The sequence below is a fragment of the Mauremys mutica genome, chromosome 23 (genome assembly GCF_020497125.1).
Source record: "Mauremys mutica isolate MM-2020 ecotype Southern chromosome 23, ASM2049712v1, whole genome shotgun sequence".
Lineage (NCBI taxonomy): Eukaryota > Metazoa > Chordata > Testudines > Geoemydidae > Mauremys > Mauremys mutica.
Window position 1 is genome coordinate 13596153 of NC_059094.1, and position 20812 is coordinate 13616964.

At 42.5% G+C, this 20812-nt stretch overlaps 2 protein-coding genes and 1 pseudogene across 2 annotated transcripts in view; 1 reads left to right on the plus strand and 2 right to left on the minus strand.

The window, feature by feature from the left end:
• GRHL3 (grainyhead like transcription factor 3) overlaps positions 1–20812 on the minus strand; it is a 211551-nt gene that overhangs the window by 171434 nt on the left and 19305 nt on the right. The window lies entirely within an intron of this gene.
• The window catches only part of MYOM3 (myomesin 3), a 56665-nt gene that overhangs the window by 30767 nt on the left and 5086 nt on the right, over positions 1–20812 (plus strand). Inside the window, exons 21-33 of the mRNA XM_044997779.1 lie at positions 5347–5503; positions 7481–7590; positions 8505–8549; positions 9019–9155; positions 11251–11395; positions 12520–12579; positions 13975–14042; positions 14313–14423; positions 15319–15406; positions 16827–16865; positions 17891–17996; positions 18890–19053; positions 20081–20117. Coding sequence (XP_044853714.1) covers positions 5347–5503; positions 7481–7590; positions 8505–8549; positions 9019–9155; positions 11251–11395; positions 12520–12579; positions 13975–14042; positions 14313–14423; positions 15319–15406; positions 16827–16865; positions 17891–17996; positions 18890–19053; positions 20081–20117 — 1267 coding nt within the window. The remainder of the gene's footprint in view (positions 1–5346; positions 5504–7480; positions 7591–8504; positions 8550–9018; positions 9156–11250; positions 11396–12519; positions 12580–13974; positions 14043–14312; positions 14424–15318; positions 15407–16826; positions 16866–17890; positions 17997–18889; positions 19054–20080; positions 20118–20812) is intronic.
• LOC123355374 lies at positions 3155–3874 on the minus strand (annotated as a pseudogene).

Sequence of the window (20812 nt, forward strand, 5' to 3'; positions counted from 1 at the left end):
AACTCTTTGAGGGTACCAGCAAGTATGCGGACAAGGGTGAACCAGTGTATATAGTGTACTTGGACTTTCAAAAAGCCTCACCAAAGGCTCTTAAGCAAAGTAGGCAGCCCTGGGATAAGAGGGAAGGTCCTTTCATGGATTAGTAAGAGGTTCAAAGATAGGAAACAAAGGGAAGGAATAAATGGTAACAATGGAGCTAGGTAAATAGCAGCGGGGTCCCTCAAAGATCAGTCTGGGGACCTGTGCTGTTCAATATATTTATAAATGATCTGGAAAAAGGGGTGAATAGTGAAGTGGCAAAATTTGCAGATGATACAAAATTACTCATGATAGTTAAATCCAAATCTGACAGCAAATTGTTACAAAGGGATCTAACAAAACTGGGTGACAAAATGGCAGATGAAATTCAATGTATGTTGATAAGTACAAAATAATGCACATTGGGAAAAAATAATCCCAACTATACATACAAAATGATGGGGTCTAAATTAACTGTTACCACTCAAGAAAAATCTTGGCATCATCGTGGATAGTTTTCTAAAAACATCCACTGTTGCATCGCAAGAGCAGGAACGAAGTCCAAGCAGAGAGAGAGTGTGTGTGTATGCAGCCATCTTTATTCATTCCCAGCATGCTCTTATATACAACATGATAAGCAATCACAATTGCTAATTAGTTAATTAAACCCACACAGCCGCAGCTGTAACTCATAGGGTAATTATCATTCTACACACCTGTCTACCTATTCACAATTAGCTGGCCAATGAGAACAAGCCCAAAGCCAGCCCTTCACTCACAACTCAATCCAGAAGCCTTCAGCATCTCACATTCAATCCCACATCTCCCCCCTTTATTTACAATCAAAAGAAAAGGAAAAAAGGAAAACAAGATAAAAACATTCACCAAACATTTTTAACTTATAACAGCATAACACCACAATCTATCTTAATCAAATATTATGTTATTCATAAAACATTTGCAACTCATAACAGCATAACATTATAACCTATCATAAACAAAACTTTATAAGATCAACCTATATGACCATTCAATCCTTAACATATAATTTCAAAAACATCAAACGAACAAAACAAAACACAATAAACAAATAATGTAACCTCTGCAGGACCCCCCCCCCCCTTTTTTTTTTTTTTTTTTGAAAACATCCCTCAGCTGTCAGGTGATCAAACTGACACTGAGGGTGGTGGGGGGTCTTAAGAAAAAAACATCAAACCACATGACAATACAACAACAATTCTGGCCAGAAAACAGACAACACAAAACATAACAAGGAACATAAAACATAAATCTTAGTTCTAAATAATAATTGCATGGTACCACACAGATTTTTTTTTTTTCAAACACAAAAAATCATCTCAAGTGAGTAATTCATTCATGGAGGATCAGACAGAAAAAGTCCTGGCAGAGCTAACAAACAGCTCTCCTCCGGGGGCTCTGGTTTCGCGACATCTGAGCGCGTCTCGTGAGGCTCCTCCGCATCTGCCTGCCGTCACTCCGGAGGACGCAACCAAGGCCGGACCCACCTCGCTGGCATCCACCTGGGACCCGCATCAGTGGCAACACACACATAACCCCTGCCCCACGTTAGCAAGTCAACTGGTCCTTTCCATATTTGCTGCTGATAATCAAACCATTTGACCGAGGGTCGGGGGGCCGCACCCTGCTCTTCCCCAGTCATCCCGTTGACATGTTTAATCGCGGGGGGCACCTGGCTGTTTTTACCAAGATGTAACCAATTAAGAGCTTGCAGCAACCGAGCGGCAGGCGTCTTATCCAAGGCGTCTGCCCGCTCACTGCAAATCCCCCCTTTTTGTCTTAAAAGGAGCGCCTTAAAAGAGGCATGAGCACATTCAATAATAGCGTGTAGTTTGTCTGCTTCAGCCTGAAGGGTTTGGACAAGCAGTTCTTTGGCTTGTAGCTCCTTCTTAATTTCACTCAGCTCAAGAACCGCAGCTCTATAATGACGACGGTTATGTGCTGCATCTACTTTGGCTGCTGCAACCTGCTTTTGAAGGTTATTAACGTTTGACTTTTCTCTTTCGAAGGCAGTCTGTAAAGCTTGAATATTTAGGACTGCTTGAACCCGGAGATTCAGCTGCACCAGGTCTGCCTCTCTCTCTGCTAGTACTGTTTCGAGAATGGTGCTGTGCTCTCGCAAAGCAATGTTAGACTGACCAAAACCAGTGAGCTTCCCCCGTTCATGTTCCAGTTCGAGGGCCAACTTCTTGTTTATTTCTTCCAAAAGTTTTATCTTTCTCCTAGATTCTCGAAGCTCCTGGCTGGTAAGTGAAATTACTTCTTGCAGCTCTTTCTCTGACATCATCTTACTGTGGCTAACAGCCTGCAGCTCTATCTCTAAAGCTTGAATCCGTTCATGGGAAACCTGGTTATTTCCTCCATCAGCGATTTGTGCATCCCGTTCTTTTTGCACTGACTGGAGGTGGCTTTCTAACTCCACTATCTGCTGGTGAACCTGGGATACTTCCTTCTGAAGTCTTGAGCATTCAACATCAATGGACTGCTTTTCACTTCGAAGTTTCAGTAACTCCCGTTTTAATTCTTTCACTTCCAAATCCAGCCGTTTCTTTGTAGATTTTAATTCACTAATCAGCTGGTCCTGTGAACTTGCATCTCTTTGATAAGCTTCCACCATTACCTTTTGCTGTAAGAACTGCTCCTTCAATCGTCTCTGCGCGGTGAGCCATACTGGACTCAGGGAGAAAACCTTCTTATCGCCCTGAGCCACTGATTTCCAGAGCTCACAGCCCAACCGCTCCCAAGCAGTATTACTACTCGATTGAACGGAAAGTCCCCCTCTTCGTCCCCACCGCAACAGGCGGGATAACGCATCAGAGGGGAACTTTTCTCCCCACCGCTCCGTGATGCGTATCAAATCTGCTGACGCAGCAGTTCCCATATTAGCTGCTCACTTCTTGGTTCGAGTGTGCCTCCCTTGTCAGATGCCCTGCGGCTCCCAGCCGCTTACTCGAACACCCTGCGGCTCCCAGCCACTTGTCAGGTACGCCTCCTTTCTTCGGACGCCCTGCAGCTCTCAGCTGCTCGCTCGGACGCCGTGCGTTTTTTTTTTTTTTTTCTTTTTTTTCTCTCTCTCTCTCTCTCTCTCTCTCTCTCTCTCTCTCTCTCTCCTCCGGCCGCTCGACGCTGGGACTTCAGGCGCGTCCTTCTTTTTCTTTTTATCAATTCAGGCCACCAACACTATCTTCATTCAAGATTGGCAACAGTGGTACTAGTACTTATCTTGTTTTAGTTCTGTTTGCCTTCTTGATAGTTCACGATTTGTCTTCTAGTGACTTCAGTTATGGGTTTAGTTCTTTTTGCATTTCATTCATTTCCTTTGCCTCAGCCTTCTCATACTTTCCTCTCCTTCTCCTAGTGATAACCAGTACAATAATTCCAGCAACAATTGCTAGTACCACCACTACAATGACTGCAATAATACCAGCAGTCAGACGTTTCATGGAAAACTCTGGGGGCTTTTCATCAACATAGTAGATTAGAGCTTGATCAAATTTTAGAGGTTCTTCACTGATGTTTATCTGTAGTGTGAGTCACCTTTGACATCTTTTTCAAAGTAGTAAGCCACGTCAGATATATCCACACTCTTGGCAGACTTCTGGGAAACATTTTGTTTCAGTTCAATAGTGATATAAGGTTTTTCATACACAACATCAGTTATATACTCTGGATTCAGCGAGTAACGCTCCTTAAATTCATTTCTGATGATTACCTTCAAAAGAGAAACATCCACAGCTGTACTTCTCTCACTGTGTTTTGTTTCAATGATGATCCAGCTTGTTCTGACTAGTTCACTGCACTGTAAGTCTGTATCACATCGGGGTCACCATTTGTTGCATCGCAAGAGCAGGAACGAAGTCCAAGCAGAGAGAGAGTGTGTGTGTATGCAGCCATCTTTATTCATTCCCAGCATGCTCTTATATACAACATGATAAGCAATCACAATTGCTAATTAGTTAATTAAACCCACACAGCCGCAGCTGTAACTCATAGGGTAATTATCATTCTACACACCTGTCTACCTATTCACAATTAGCTGGCCAATGAGAACAAGCCCAAAGCCAGCCCTTCACTCACAACTCAATCCAGAAGCCTTCAGCATCTCACATTCAATCCCACAATCCACTCAATGTGCAGCGGCAGTCAAAAAAGCTAACAATATTAGGAATCAATAAGAAAGGGATAGATCAGCGATCAGCAACCTTTCAGAAGTGGTGTGCCAAGTCTTCATTTATTCACTCTAATTTAAGGTTTTGCATGCCAGTAATACATTTTAACGTTTTTAGAAGGTCTCTTTCTATAAATCTATAATATATAATTAAACAATTGTTGTATGTAAAGTAAATAAGGTTTTTTAAATGTTTAAAAAGCTTCATTTAAAATTAAATTAAAATGCAGAGCCCTCCGGACCGGTGGTCAGGACCCAGGCAGTGTGAGTGCCACTGAAAATCAGCTCATGTGCCGAAGGCGGCACGCATGCCATAGGTTGCCTACCCCTGGGATAGATAATAAAACAGAAAATATCATAATGCCACTATCTAAATCCATGGTATGCCCACACCTTGAATACTGCATGTGGTTCTGGTCACCATAATCTCAAAAAATATATATTAGAATTGGAAAAGGTGCAGAGAAGGTCAACAAAAATGATTGGGGGTCTGGAATACAGCTTCCATAGAAAAAAAATACTGGGACTGTTCATCTAAGAAAAGAGACAAGTAAGGGGAATATATGATAGAGGTCTATACAATCATGAATGGTGTGGAGAAAGTGAATAAAAAAATGTTACATACCCCCTCACATAACACAAGAACTAGGGGGTCACCCAAAGAAATTAATAGGCAGCAGGTTTAAAACAAAAAAAGAAAGTACTTCTTCACACAATGTGTGGAACTCATTGCCATGGGATGTTGTGAAAGCCAAAAGTTTAGCTGGGTTCAAAAAAGAATTAGATAAGTTCCTGAAGGATAGGTCCATCAATGGCTATTAGCCAAGATGGTCAGGGACCCCATGCTCTGGGTATCCCTAAACCTTCAAATGCCAGAAGCTGGAACTGGATGACAGGGGATGGGTCATTGCAAACTGCCCTGTTCTGTTCATTCCCTCTGAAGCATCTGGCACTGGCCAAAGTCAGAAGACAAGATACTGGGCTAGATGGACTGTTGGTCTGACTCAGTATGGCCATTATGTTCTTATTTCACAACCTCCCTTGGAAGCCTATCCCAGTGCTTAACTATATAGTTAGAATTTTTTTCCTAATGTTTCCAAAATTTTGTTTCTCTTATGCAGGCACAAATGAGATTGAACTGGGAGTGGACAAAGAGGGCTTTGTTTACATGGCCTTTGAAACTCCTGATATGTGTGACTCTTCTGAATTTATCTGGTCAAAGGATTATGAGGGACCTCCAGATCCTAATCGAGTCAAAATTGAAGATAAAGGCAACAAGTAAGTGGGCAGGGCACATTGGGAAAATGAGCATTGGAAGGTGAGGCAGATGGCTGTTTACACATTAAACCTGGGAAAATCATCAGGACAAAATATTTTCCAGAGAAACTATGGAAAGCAAAGCTTTCAGCCTCCCAACCCAAACGTTCAACCTCTCCATTAGAGATGGTTGAAGAACCAGTATAGAAAATGTAAGATCCTTCCTCTCACCCTTCAAACCTCAGATGAACATTTGCACTTTTTTGACACATCTGAAAATGAACCCAAACTCCCAATCTCATTAGGAACTCCAGACAACACTGCTCATATTACACCAGGGATGAATTTGGCCCATTGCTTCTATTTCCCAAGCAAATCTGGACCACTGTCCTGACTTCCAAATGCAGAGCCCATGATGTGTAGAGCTCAGTTAGGCCTGGAGCATCACAGAAAGGAAGAATCAGAGTTGTTCTGTCGCTGAGGCCAGGGGTGGCTCTAGGCACCAGCAAAGCAAGCAGGTGCTTGGGGCAGCCCATTTGTAGGGGCGGCAGCCAGCAGGGATCCAGCATGGGAGCTGAGAACCAACAAGGGGTCCTGGGAGCTGTAGTTCCTTGGTTAGCTCCCTGCCTATAGAGCCAGCCCTGGAGCAGGGAAAGAATTACATTTCCCAGCATTCCCTTGGCCGCTATCAATAGGAAAGGGAGCGGGAGGGAGTATGGTAGCTGAAACCTCATGCTGCAGCTTGCTGTGAATGGAGATCTCACTGCGAGAGCAGGGTGGCACTGTGAATGGGGAACAAGTGTGCCCAAGGAGTAGAAGGCTTTGGCCCAGATATCCCCTTCAGAAGACTTCCCCAGACTGGATTAGGGATACTGGTGTGACCTTACCTTGCAGCCCCCAAAGAAAGAATTGGGCGGACTAAATGGACAGTGCCCCTCTCTATCTGAAGCCTAGCAAGAGAGGTATGTGGATCCCACTAGAATTTAAAATGAAAAGTAAGGGAGGAGAGGCTCTATTTGACCTGGGCAGCTTTAGATACAGTACCAGGCACGTAGGAGGATTTCCACTTCTGAGCCAGGGAAGCAGAAATTGACTTTTCCTTTCCAGATTTAGCTAATATTGAGAAAGGGAATCTAGCACCTGCCTTCCAGATTTGAACACCTCAAAATGCTCAAGCTCAATTTGGGCAACTGTTATTTCATTTCTCCCAAATCGAATATACAGATCCACTGTAACTTGCTGTAGAAAAAGTAGGATAAAATTGAGCAAGAAATGCTTCCCAGTGGTTTTTAGGACTGGAATTGCTATTTTCAACAGCCATTGCCTTATTTTTTTTTTAGTTGTATTTGTTTAAAAGGAAGACAGTGATATTGCATTGGCAAATTCCCCATAGAAACAAAGAGTGGAACAAAAGAATAATAAAGGCACCTCAACTTTTCCTCATTTATGGAGGACAGTCTTATAATATGCATCCAGATATCCTCCAATCACACAAGCTGAAAAGTGTTCCACTTTACTGCAGTTCTGTAATCATATGGGAACCAATCCTGTCTGAGATCTGTGCACATCCAAAATTCCTGCTGAATGACCTGGTGACCCAGGGCTGGGGCGCAAGGAGGGTGCAGGTGGGTGGGGCAGAGCCCAGGGCTGGGGCAGCAGGAGGTGTGGGGGGGGGCACTGGTGGGGGGGAAGAGGGGAGCCCAGAGCTGGGGCAGCATAGGGTGTGGGGGGGAAGAGCCCAAGGCTGGGGTGGCAGGACGGTGCTGGGGGGAGCCCAGGTCTGGGGTGGGGGCATCCAAAACTTTTTTTGCTTGGGGCGGCAAAAAACCTAGGGCCAGCCCTGGCTGAGGCTTTAAGACATTTTGGCTGTGCTACCCTCACTGTTGCATTCAAATTACTACATGTTTGTTCCTCTAGATATACAAACGTTGTTGCATTCTCCTCTCAAATAACCCCATTTTAGACAGAATCCTAATGTGTTTCTTTTTCTTCTTTAAGATCTAAGCTCATACTGAAAAATGCATCAGAAAAGGATCTGGGGACATATTCAGTGGAGGTAACTGATGTAGATGATGAGATCTCAGCCAGCCATACTTTAACCCAGGAAGGTAAAAATCCATAATTACAAAAATCTTCCCATGTGCTGTAATTTGTTAACTCCGAATGGCTGGGCAAAAGCTCTTCCCAGACCTTTAGGAGATGAAGTGGTGCCATATAATGGCAATAGAAAGGAGATTTCCTATCCTTTAAATGGCCAGATGTGACTGATTACTTCTGCAGTATGAGAACTTGAAGGTCATGACATACGGCATCAGAAAGGAAATGTTCTCATAGCCTCAGGGCTTAAAATGCTGCAGTGCCACAGCCACTACCTATGCCAACAGGAGAGCCCCTCCCATCAGCGTAGCTAATCCACCTCCTTGAGAGGCGGTAGCTAGGTTGATAGAAGAATTCCTCTGTCGACCTACTGCTGTCTATGTGGGGATTTAGATTGTCTTAACAACACCGCTCAGGGATGTGGATATTTCAAACATCTGGCCAACATAGATAAACCAACCTAATTTGAGGGAGGGATAGCTCAGTAGTTTGAGCATTGGCCTGCTAAACCCAGTGTTGTGAGTTCAATCCTTGAGGGGGCCACCTAGGGAGCTGGGGCAAAATCAGTACTTGGTCCTGCTAGTGAAGGCAGGGGGCTGGACTAGATGACCTTTCAAGGTCCCTTCCAGCTCTATGAGATAGGTATATCTCCATTATTATTACTAGGCCTCAGAGTTTTGCATATTACCACAACATTACAGTAATTTAGGCTTTTTTTAAAGCTGTTTCTCTAACTGATGCCATCAGCATTGGATATTATTTTCCCAGCTTCTTCTAATCCCTTCAGCTATGACTTCTTTTGTACCTTTTAAGGACTACTTGACCTGGATGATGAAGGGTCTGTTAACAAGATAAATTGAGAATTAGTTTTGGTTTCAGTTTGGCTTTACTGACCTAAGTCCTGTGCTGTTCTTTGCATTTTCAGAACTGGACAATTTGCGGAAAATTAGTCATGAAATCAGAAACCCATGTAAGTTGAACTAGTGGCAACTGGCATTTGGGACCAGCATACACAAACTTTCCTGGGGACTGTGGGAAGACTTTTGTGTGCCAGTGACCCTGGGAGCTATGACAACAGGAGTTTGATCTCTTGGTAGGGCCACCCAAGCTGGACAGGTCAACGGGGGGGACCAGATGAAGAGCCATCCATTGGCCCTCCAGACTGGGGGTTGAATGATAGGCCATTCAAAGCTAAGTTATGGAAAGAAAATATGGTAGTCATTCCAGCAAAGACATGATAGACAGGGATGAAGGAGCCTTGTTCGTGCCCAGAGTGACATCTGATAGCACGGGAAGGATTCAGATTCAGATATAATGCATAGTAAGGGTGAAATCCTGACCTCATTGAGATCAATATCTAAACTCCGACTTATACCAATTGGATCAGGATTTTATCCTAAATCCTCAACCTTGACCAGCCACATTCCCTCTCCTTCCAGTGATTGAGCTGATCTCTGGGTGGAACATCGATGTCCTTGAGAAAGGAGAAGTGCGTCTGTGGCTGGAGGTGGAAAAGCTGTCACCAGAGGCAGAGCTGCATTTAATCTTCAACGGGAAGGAGCTTTCAAGCACTCCGGTACGTGTGTTGCTTCTAAACTCCCAGTGTGTGCGTGACTTCCTCTGACCCGTATTCACAATGGCTAGACTGGCTCTATGAAACCAGATCTCAGATGAGATCATTGATTCAGAAGCCTATTGTTCCCCATCACGTATTTTTATGCTTCTTTTCGAAGATTCTCGGCTTGATTCCACACTGTGCCCCAGCAGAGCTCCAGTGGTCTGACAGAGAGCCAGTCACTGCTCCCGGATTCTCAGCTGTCAAGTTCCAGCATTAGTTAAAGTCATTGATGTAACATCCCTCGGGCATCTTGTGCCAGAAGAGAACTGAGCATGACAGAACCTCACTCCACCCTGACCCCTTCTCATCCCCATTCCTGACACACACCCTACCTCCCCTTATACTGAGAAGAGGGTTGGGAGTAGCAATGAAGAATATGGCACAGTCAGGCAGCAGAGCCACATCTATCAGCTTTGCACTAGCAGACATTCTCCCTGAACAGGGGGGCTCTCCAGGGACAATCTCCAACCATTTTAAGTTCACTTTACATTATAAGCGAGCTTGGTGCACCAAAGAATCCAATCCCCCATGAGTAATTTAGCCCTGGTGTAAGCATGTGCTAAGAAATACTGTCTTTGCCAGTTAGATGAGGGGAAGGGTTAATGCTGCCCCTTCTGTCCTACACAACAAGCCTGGCCAGTTTTCACACCCGTCTTTGAGTTGGCTTGTATAAATCTGGCTTTTGAGAGCAGATGCACGCAACCAAATTGCAGACATTGAAAATAACATTGCACCATGTGTCATAAAGTACTCTTGCACTGTACATTTAAAAGAACATATTAACCCCTTTTTGGCCCTTCCATCCCAGAACCTAATGCTATATATGGTTTAAAAAATATTTACTCTGGGGGACTGGACGGTTCAGAATTAAGAAAAGGATAATGGAACTATTCACCTGTGGTTCAAATGCAGTCTAACAATGTCAAAATAACAAAGTCATGGGTGTTTTGTGATAGGCAAAACCCAAAGCCTCTCCTAGCCTTCGTTGCCATGTGTTCTCCAGAGATAGAAAGTGTCTAGCAACATTCTTTGAGGCTTTCCTTATGCAATCACTATCTTTTCTCAACTGTATAATTTATGTGGTAATGCATGATTAAACAGTGCATGTCAAGCTCTTTGTATTGCTAATATTTGCTTGCAGCAAACAGGTTGGCCACGACTAATGATGACAGCTAACATTTTTGAATGTCTGATGGATTTAAGGGTGTGTGTATATAAAAGTTCATGGTATATTAGTGAGTGCACAGTGCCATGGGGTGGATGTGTTACCCTAGCTACCACCCAGAAGCATGTCTACTTGCAACACATGGCTGCTGCTTTCAAGAGCACATTTTCATTACATAAAAATCCATGTGATCGCACAGAATCCTGGCGAGTTGGAAGGTTTAATACGCCGCAAGGGAGAATCTATTGTACCATGTGTTACAGTGGAAACCTCTTAGGCTGTGTTCTCTGCAGAAACACCCTGCCACAAGTAGGTTCCCCTGCATTGATATGCAAACCCAGTAAACAAATGCATATGGACTTTTTAATAGAAAACAAAATTCATTTGGAAGTCAAATCCTGGACCATAATTACACCAGAGTAAGAGATGGGCATGGGGAGGGAGAGGGTTTGTTGGCCCCATTGTAGCCCTGGGTGTGTCTACACTGCAAAAAAAGGTACATTCTTAACTCGGGTTAAAATAGCAATGAAAACATGGAAACTCGACTTCTAACTTGGGTTAGCAACTCAAGTTCTACCCCAGGCTCCCTTACAGGGTTTCACTTGAGCTGCTAACTCGAGTTAAGAACCACGCTGCCATGTCTTCACTGCTATTTTTACCCAAGTTGGCTAACCTGAGTTAAGAATACACCTTTTATAGGCAGTGCAGATATACCACAGGTAGCCAGGGGAAATATACCAGGGTGGCTCTACAGGTGTAGAGCGAAGTTAAGATCTGTAGCTCCAGCCAGGCTCTATGCTGAAGAAGACATGGGGCTGGGATTTGGTGCTGGAATAATTTCCCTATGAAAAACTGACCAATTTACCCCCAATACTTTGTTTTACATAGACACATAAGATAAACTTTGACAGAGCAAACGGCCTTATAGAACTAATAATCCAGGACTTCTGTGATGATGACAAGGGGACATACACAGCCCAGCTGCAAGATGGAAAAGCTAAAAACCAGTTCACTCTGGCTCTCGTTGATGACAGTAAGTAGAGATTCAGGGCTTAATCCAAAGCCCGCGGAACTCGGTGGGAGTTTTTCTACTGACTTCAGTAGGTTTTGGATCGGACCCTTAGAGAGAATGTCAACTAATGACCACAAATGGTTTCCCACAGTTATACTGTGGGTAGTGATTGAAGGTATCAAGTATTTATTTTAATGCATTTATTCAATGGCCAGGAACCAGTCTACCTGTAGAAACTATCTGAATGGCTCTTTAGCACAGATCCAAGCCTTTGGTTTTACATCTGGAGTCCTGGATAATAATCTTTGGCCCTGATAGAGCATCACAGCCATGGATCTGTGTTCATATATTTTCTTCTTTATTTGCTGTATACACATAATTCCCTCATAACAAACTATCTATTGACACACAGAGGTTGATGGTGTGTACTGTGATTTTTAGTCGTTTTATTTTATCATAACATTGGCCTGAAAATTCAAGGATGTTAATAACTAAATTTGAATAATAAAGAAACTGCAGTTAATAGAGAAAGTCCATATGACTCTGTAAGGTGAACAGTAAAGTGAACAGATAGGCCCATTTATGTTAATGTACAGAAACATTTTGGCTCTTTATGAACAGAAAGTTGCAGTTTTTCCAGACTAAATTCTTCCCTAAATAATACTGTAGCTTTATTTGACAGTTCTCATTTTAAAACAGTTTGGCAATTGTTCTTAATCTTATTGGATTGAGTCTCTCGATGCCTGAAACTGTATTTCTAATACTTCTCCCTTGAAAAGTTGCAAGTTCAAGGACTCAATCCTGTATTCTTTGCATACCCCAGAAAACTCTTATTTAAACCGATGGGAGCTTCCAATGCCTAAAGATCAGCTCTTAAAAGCAAATTCACTGTATTTTCTTGAAAATAAATATTACATTCTGAGCTGGAGCAGCATGAAAAGCTAATAGAGCTGACCTTGCCAAGGATTCTATACTGAAGAACAGAGTATAACTGCGGAGAGATGGCTCTTAGAGATACACTGTACGTGTTTTAGAGTAAAATCCTTCCTGGTTAGGAATTTATACCATGTTACTTGGAGAGAGGTTGTAATAGTTGTTTCAGTGACCTTTTGTTGACTCTGATCTGTCACTGTTTGTTCTTTCAGGTTTTGATAAAGTTGAGGCAGAGGCTGCTGCTAAGCGGAGAGACTGGAGGAGAAAGCAAGGTAAGATAGCCTCAAGGTCACTGACTTTGCCAGGACTGGTGAAAAGTCGGTGAAAGCTGAAACAAGGATATTCTACTGAGCGTCCAAACAATAAGTGAAAAGTAAATTGCTCTCTTCAGTATACTCTTATTTAAACTGCTTGCTGGACTAAGATAGAGCATTTTATTTTAGGTTACTGTTTTCTGGCTATTAAAAATCAAATCAAATCAAAGTGTGATTTGTTTTGATAGTTCGAGGTATGTGGCCCCTGAATCAACACCCTGACTCTGAACATGCCTGAGTTTCAGAAAAGGTCCAATCCAGATGGGACTCAAGTCCATCTCTATCTCCTGGTGGAAAGCAGAGAATGTGGAAATCTTCATTGTCAATGGGAGCAGTACATTCCCCTGTCTCCCTCCCCTACCTTGTGGCTGATGTATGAATAATGAGTATAAAAAAGCCTTTTTCACACAAGCTATATAGAACTCCCCCAAAATGATTCCTAGAGCAGATCTTTTAGAAAAACATCCAATCTTGATTTTAAAAGTGTCAGCGATGGGAAATCCACCACAATCGGGGCGGCTCCAGGCACCAGCACTCTAAAATGTCTAGAGCCGCCCCTGACCACAATCCTTGATAAATTGTTCCAATAGTTAATTGCTCTCACCATTAAAAATTTACACCTTGTTTCCAGTCTGAATTTGTCTAGCTTCAACTTCCAGATAGTGGACCGAATTATACCTTTCTCTGCTAGACTGAAGAGCCCATTATTAAATATTTGGTTCCCAAATAGGTACTTATAGACTGTAATCAAGTTACCCCTTAACCTTCTCTTTGTTAGGATAAATAGAGCTTCCTCAGTCCATCACTGTAAGGCAGGTTTTCTAATCCTTTAGTCATTATCGTGGCTCTTCTCTGAACCCTCTCCAATTAGTCAACATCCTTCGTGAATTGTGGGCACCAGAACCAGATTAAAAATGGACAGATCAATTTGCCTTTTAATTGGGCTCACAGATAATTCATATCAGGAGAGCAGATTGGAATATATACACATTATCTATTCCATTGCCCTCCACCTGCAGAATATCCATAATCTTTCAATATTGACCTGACACTCAACCCAGTCACTAAATCAAAGGAGTAATTGGAGAGCATAATCCACCAACATATTAAGAAAAGACCTGTTAGTTACTATAAGAACTGTTGCCCTCAGGAACTTTTTAAAATTATACATCTAACATTATGGTGCCTACTGCATATAAAATACAAATTCCATAACATTGGAACATTGAAGAGTTAATATAAGGACAGTGTTGCAATTTACCACTAGATGGAGCCATTGCATGGTATAATATTAAAAGCAGACCTGCAGGAAAGACCGGAAAGACTTTTTTTGTTTTGTTTTTTTACTTGTAGGTCCTCATTTTATAGAGAATTTGCAATGGAAGGTTACTGAGGATTGTGAAGTTCTGCTGACGTGCAAGGTAAGTATTACCATACAATTGTTATTGTGTATAGTAGCATCCATCTATTGTTAATATAGATGTGCATTTTAAGGAGACTGCATAAATAATGCCAGCTCTAACCAATTGATATTTGCCTACTGATAAAAGGCAAGATCCTGGAAAACAAGGGGGAAAGCATCACCTAACACTGAGGGAATCCCCTGGGACAGCTGAAGTCTCATAATTAGAAAGACATCCTTGCATTCAGAAAGATCAGTATTCTGATTGCTAAATCTTTACTTCGAACAGGCAACAAACATGAAAAAAGACACCAACTTTAAATGGTTCTTGGATAAAAAAGCACGTTTGGATGGTCTATATGATCCGCAGACTGGGGCTGGAACTCTTCGGATTAAAAAGGTGAAAAACATAATGCAACTTGGGGGCATTCGTGATATTATTTCAACATGCAATAAATGTGGGTAGATATTACTAAGATATTATTATTATTAGCATTTACTGTTTGTTTCTGGCAGTACCCACAGTGTGCTAAGCACTCTTCAAATACAGAAGAAAGCATGAAACAAAAACAAAGGCTGGAAGATAAAGCCAGAGAAATTCAAATTAGAAATAAGGCCCATATTTTTAACAGTGAGAATGATTAACCATTGGAACAAACTCGCAAGAAAAGTGGTGGATTCTCCTTCTCTTGAAGTCTTCAGATCAAGACTGGATGCTTTTCTGTGAGAGGCTTTGGTCAAACACAAGTTATTGGACTCAATACAGGAGTAACTGGATGAAATTATATGGCCTGTGATCTCCAGGAGCTCACTCTAGCTGATGTAATGGTCCTTTTGCCATTAAAAATCAATTAATCCTTGACCCACAGAGCATCCACAGGTAAATGAAGGGGGCTCTGTGGTAGAGTTAATGAACTAGAGTTTTGTCTGTTCAGAGTTAGTTTAAATACTGCTTGGTCTCAGTTTTTCAATTTAATTTCAAATCAGCAATCACTGTATCAAAAAACAGTATATACATCAGTGTGAGTGGCAATCTCTGCTCAGATGAGACCCGGGACCATCAATACACATCGCTCCTGCAGGTTGAGATTGATGTGTATCAGTATAGCTGTATAAGGGAAGCTTGCAAGGGGCTGCTTTCATTCTAGTCAATATTGTTGTTAACTCACCAAATTCACCCAAATGACAGGGGGAAATTCACCAGTACATTACAAACAGAGCTCTGATCTCACCAGCCCAAAACTGTCCCATACTTTAGTGATCTGTGAAATTTCCATTTTAAAATATTTTGCCAGCTTACCAAAGAGGATAAAGGAATATACAAAGCGGTCGTTTCTGATGACCGAGGAGAAGACATTACTGAACTTGATCTCAGTAAGGAAGGTAGGATGATTTCATACTAATAGGCAATATGTTACACTTTTATATATATGTGATCAGGCTTTCAATGCGGCTTTAAAATTACACTTTTTACCTATTTTAAGTGTTTTCTATAGTACTCATCATTTTAATATATAAATGCTTCCCAGTGTAATCAGGTCTATATTATGAGATGTCTAGTGGACTTTGAAAGTTTTTGACTCTTTTCTCTTCTCTGGTATAGAAGGCTGTTATACCTTATATATGTATATTGTACATTTCAAGACTCAGGGTAGGTCTATACTTACCGCGCGGGTCGACGCGGTGAGTTCGACTTCTCGGAGTTCGAACTATCGCGTCTAATCAAGACGCAATAGTTCGAACTCCCCACGTGCTCCGGTCGACTCCGGAACTCCACCACCGCGAACGGCGGTGGCGGAGTCAACCTTGGAGCCGCGGAGTTCGACCCCGCCACGTCTGGACGGGTAAGTAAGTCGAACTAAGGTAGTTTGACTTCAGCTACGCTATTCGCGTAGCTGAAGTCGCGTACCTTAGTTCAACCCCGCCCCCCATAGTGTAGACCAGACCTAAGAAGTATTTAAAAGTGGGATTAGGATCAGAAAATGTACCAGGTACAAACAGTCCCTTTTTACTCATTATGGTCCTGATCCAAAACCTGCTGAAGTCAATGGATCAGATCCCATGGCTACTCCCTGCATGTGTCTCTGTCATATCTCATTTAATGACTGACATACACAAGTTTTAACTCCTGCTAACTCTGCAGATCCCCAAAAGTGAGGGAAGAGCAAAATGGGTACTGTTTTCCATTGTGCAGCCTCAACAAAACTGAGTTCTGATTGCAGAATCTTTAGTACCAGTGATGTCAGATGCAAAAAGGACACTTTAACTTTCAACCCGTTTTAATTTGCAGTGCTGTGAATTCTTCTGGAAGTTAGAGAGGGTGTAAATATTGACAATCTTCCCAGTGTCTTCCATACAGTCATTTTTTCAAACAATGACCACGCTATAAAACCTCTCGAGCAGCGGGGACAGAAGGGGTGAAACTCAAAGGTGTTCTAAGCATTTAAACTCAGCAAGAATCAGGAGACTCTTTTTCCCAGGCTTTAAACTTGCAATGTCATTTGGCATCTATCGTTTAACCCTGATAAGTGAATTTGTATCCCATGTGAGATACATCACTGTGTATGCTGAATGTTAAGGAAGCTGACAGCATCTGAATAAAGAAAGATATGTCCAATATGTAGAAATAAATGAGTCAATTGCAAAAACTTTATATCCAGTGAAAGCTACCAATAGGAAAACACAACAAAATAACTACCATACACTGTAGGTTTTTATGATATGAAGAGTCTGTTGGTGAATCAGATGCAAATTGCTAGTGAATGTATTTATGGCTGACTGAAGTTTCTTCCTGTGTGTGTAGGGTTTGAAGACATTCTCAAGGAGCTCTGCAGGATTAGTGGTAAGTCCGTTTCTCATCTGCTTCATAGTGTAAAAATAATACTTAGCAGAGATATGTAACTATTATCCCTATTGTACAGATGGGGAAACTGAGGCAGAGGGCGGCAAAGTGATTTGCCTATGGTGGAAGAAAGTTGGTCTCAGGGCTGGGATTGTCCTTTGTTCAGATCAAGAAGCCACTCCTTTCTCTATGAAGTAAAACTCCTCTATGTAGCCAATGGGGAAAGTAAAGTGAATGGGGAACAGGAAGCATTTAGACCCTGCTGTGGGTTTAGGGGGATTTGGGGAATTGAAGTGTGGGGAGAACAGTCAGTAAACAGCTGGAAATGAGAGGAAAGGGAAGAGAAGTGAGCTGAAGGCAGGGCTGCTGCAGTGGGAGAGAGAGGAGTTAAATATATTCTACTCCTGTCTTTCACCTTAGAAACCTGATCCTCCCTGAAGGGCAGGAAATGTTATCTCTTTAACTGTTGCTATGATCTGTTATTTCTGCCCAGACACCTGCATTTGTCACATTCTAACATCAAAGTGAGCTGAGACCTAAGTCTCTCTAGCCCTGTCTATAGTAGGGAATGTGCCCATTGCTGACAACGGGTGCAGCTAGCCTAGTGCTGAACGCACTTTAACAGCATGTGTAGACCAGAACAAATCCCGTTCAGAAAGCATAGTTAAACCTGGCACAGAGCAGGCCTAAATGACGTGGTGATAAAAATGTTACTCTACCCCCATCATTGGTGGCTGCCCCAATATTAGAACAATGGAAGGTGAATTTGAGAGAAGGCCCTAATGTGTCTATGAGACCTTCTATACATAGGATCCAGGCCTCCAGGGAAGTATGCACATTTCTGCTGGGTGGAAGACGTAGAGCCTTCATATGCTGGAATGCTGTCGCTTTCAGCTGCCCATGTTCTTCAAATTGGGTGAAACATTAGGTTCTTTAAAATATATATATATATATATATATATATATATATATAAAACCAAGGCTGGTCACCCAGTGAAATTCCAGTCTTTGAATTCTCTTCTTAGCCCTTTCTGCTAAACCTCTGAAAGTCCAGCCAACTGCAGAAGGCATCAGAATCTACAGTGAGGTGAAGTACTACACAGACTACATGAAAACAACCTGGTATCACAAGTATGTACTTCAAATATGCTAGCAAGGCTCATAACATATTGACAGTCTGTATTATCTGCCATGGAATTAAAGTGCATTGGCTGAAATCCTCCAAGTATGTAGGCTCCTAACATCCACTGAAATCAATGGGAGTTAGGGGCCTAAATACCTTTGAGGATTGGGGCCCTTGTGCCCAAACCTGCACTCCTTGAAGACAATGGGGGATTCGTCTGAATGAGGACTGCAGGACGGGGGGATAAGGGGTTTTAAGTTCAACTGTCTCTTTACACTGAATCGCGTGTGGGAACTCGTCAGTTACCAATCATGTTCTGTTTATTTTCTGCTGCACAAGTACCCCTGGGTGACGATTTCACTGGTATGATAATGATACTATCAAATGACAGCTCAGCTACAGACATTAGAGGATGTATTTTTTTAAGTACTTCGTCTGTGCTGTTTTATTCTTCTCTGCACTACTGCCTCACTCCATTCTGAAGAACTGAATGCCACTCCTGCTTCACATTTATACACCCTTTTATTTGAGCATATCAAAGTTCTTTCCCAACATTAGTTAATTTGGCCTCACAACACCCTTGCAGAATAGACCCATTTTCCAGCAAGGCAAAATTTAGAGGTGAAGGGCCAAATTTTCAACGGTATTTAGGCTTAGGCACCCAGGGGCTTTTGAAAATCCCACTAGGTGCCTTTCTGCATGTTTAGTTGCCTAAATACCTTTCATAATCCAGCCCTAAGAGTCTTGCCCACAGTGAGTCTATGGCCCTCAGAAATAGAACCTCAGAGTCCTAGCTCCCAGTCTCTTGTTCTAACCAATAGATCCTAAAAAGTCAGTTTAATCTCAGCACTTGTGCAATTTTACTTCAATGTTGTTAAAATGATATAATTTGTTTCCTTAGGGAGAAGCGACTAGAAAGTGGCGAGAGGTTGAAAAGCGGAAGTACAATGGACCAGATCTGGCTACACATACTGAATCCCACGGATTCGGATAAGGGAAAATATACCCTGGAAATATTTGATGGGAAAGATTCTCACAGACTGTCAACTGACTTGTCTGGAAAAGGTGAACTGGAGCAGAACATTTCTGTCTTAGGGAAGAGCTAAACACCTGCTACTTTCTGAGATTTCCCCCTCACTTGGGCCTTCAGGCACCCCTCCCTCACTCTGAGATGGGGAGCACAGCAGAGGGGGAGCTCTGTGAAGTGCCAGGGGGATAGTATGCTGTGAATTAGGAGGGGGAGTAGGGGGAAGTGCACAGAGGAGGGTGGTGTGCAGTATGAGGGGAGGGATAGCTCAGTGGTTTGAGCATTGGCCTGCTAAACCCAGGGTTGTGAGCTCAACCCTTGAGGGGGCCACTTAGGGATCTGAGGCAAAATCAGTACTTAGTCCTGCCTAGTGAAGGCAGGGGGCTGGACTCAATGACCTTTCAGGGTCCCTTCCAGTTCTCTGAGATAGGTATATCTCCATATATTATGGGCAGAGTAGCTAATGGCAGGAAGACTCCAACTCTCCTTAGGGATCATTACTGCCATGGGAGAGGTAGCTCCCAGAGAATAGGGCTGTCCTGAGAAATGACCCAAAATTGATTTGCTTCCCCCACAGACCCATGGGGTTTTCAGGAAGCATCCCTGCCCCTCTCTTGGAGGAGAGAATGTAACTCTCACTCTGCCACTGGGACCTCTCAGAATTGTTAAGAACAGTAGTACTTGTGGCACCTTAGAGACTAACAAATTTATTTGAGCATAAGCTTTCGTGGACTACAGGGCTGTAGCCCACAAAAGCTTATGCTCAAATAAATTTGTTAGTCTCTAAGGTGCCACAAGTACTCCTGTTCTTTTCGCGGATACAGACTAACACGGCTGCTACTCTGAGAGTTGTTAAGATTACTTTGCCCTTCCCTGTGGGAAGGGAGCATCAGGGCCTTGATGTTTTAGCAGCACATAAATAGATAACATGTTTTCTTGAGGCAGCTATAAATACTGTTCTATGTGTGACTCTACATGTTCCTTTTATCACACATTAGGTTAAATCTATGAAATAACAAACTGCAAACTGCACTTTCTTCTTAAAATCTCCTTTATTCCTTGCAGCTTTCGAAGAAGCAATGGCCGAACACCTAAGGCTAAAGTGAGTTTCTTCTCAAATACTTTCACATTTGAAACTGAACTAAATGTTTACATTTAAAGCTGAACCACCTGGTTTATTTTTGTTAATAAATGAGACTCTGCAGCTTGGCTTAACCTCCACCTTGCACATCCCACCATGGAGATCCAGTCCTGGCAGATTTCTCTTTACAAAGAGCCTTGGTAATGTGAAAATTGCTAAATGCAGGAAATTATGCAAAGCTCATATTTGCAGGGAGGAGAATGTCTGGGCAAGGTATAAGTAAACCATGGCTTTGGAAAATAAGGCAAATTAAAATTAATTAGTATCAAGGGAGAGAAGGTCCATATGCGTTTAGATAATATCCTTCTTTACTTTAACCAACGTAAGTCAATTGTACAATAAATATTGTCCAATAAATAGAAAATAGCATTTTAGGATCCTGTTTGCCCTCACTGCTGTAAATCAAATCCATACACACAGACCCTTATGCCAATGCAGAGCCCCACTGATATCACTAAGGCCCTATTTAGGGGTAAGGATTTGCCAGCATGGATCCAATTTCAGAATCAGGGCCTGTTTGCAACATCTAGGAAATGGATCCCACAGAGGGATGAATGGCTCAGGGTGTTGGTAATAGTACAGTATCTTCTTCCGCTAGAACCCTAATTTAGAGGCTGCTCTGCTTGCTATCCACTAACTCTCACTACCATCTAACA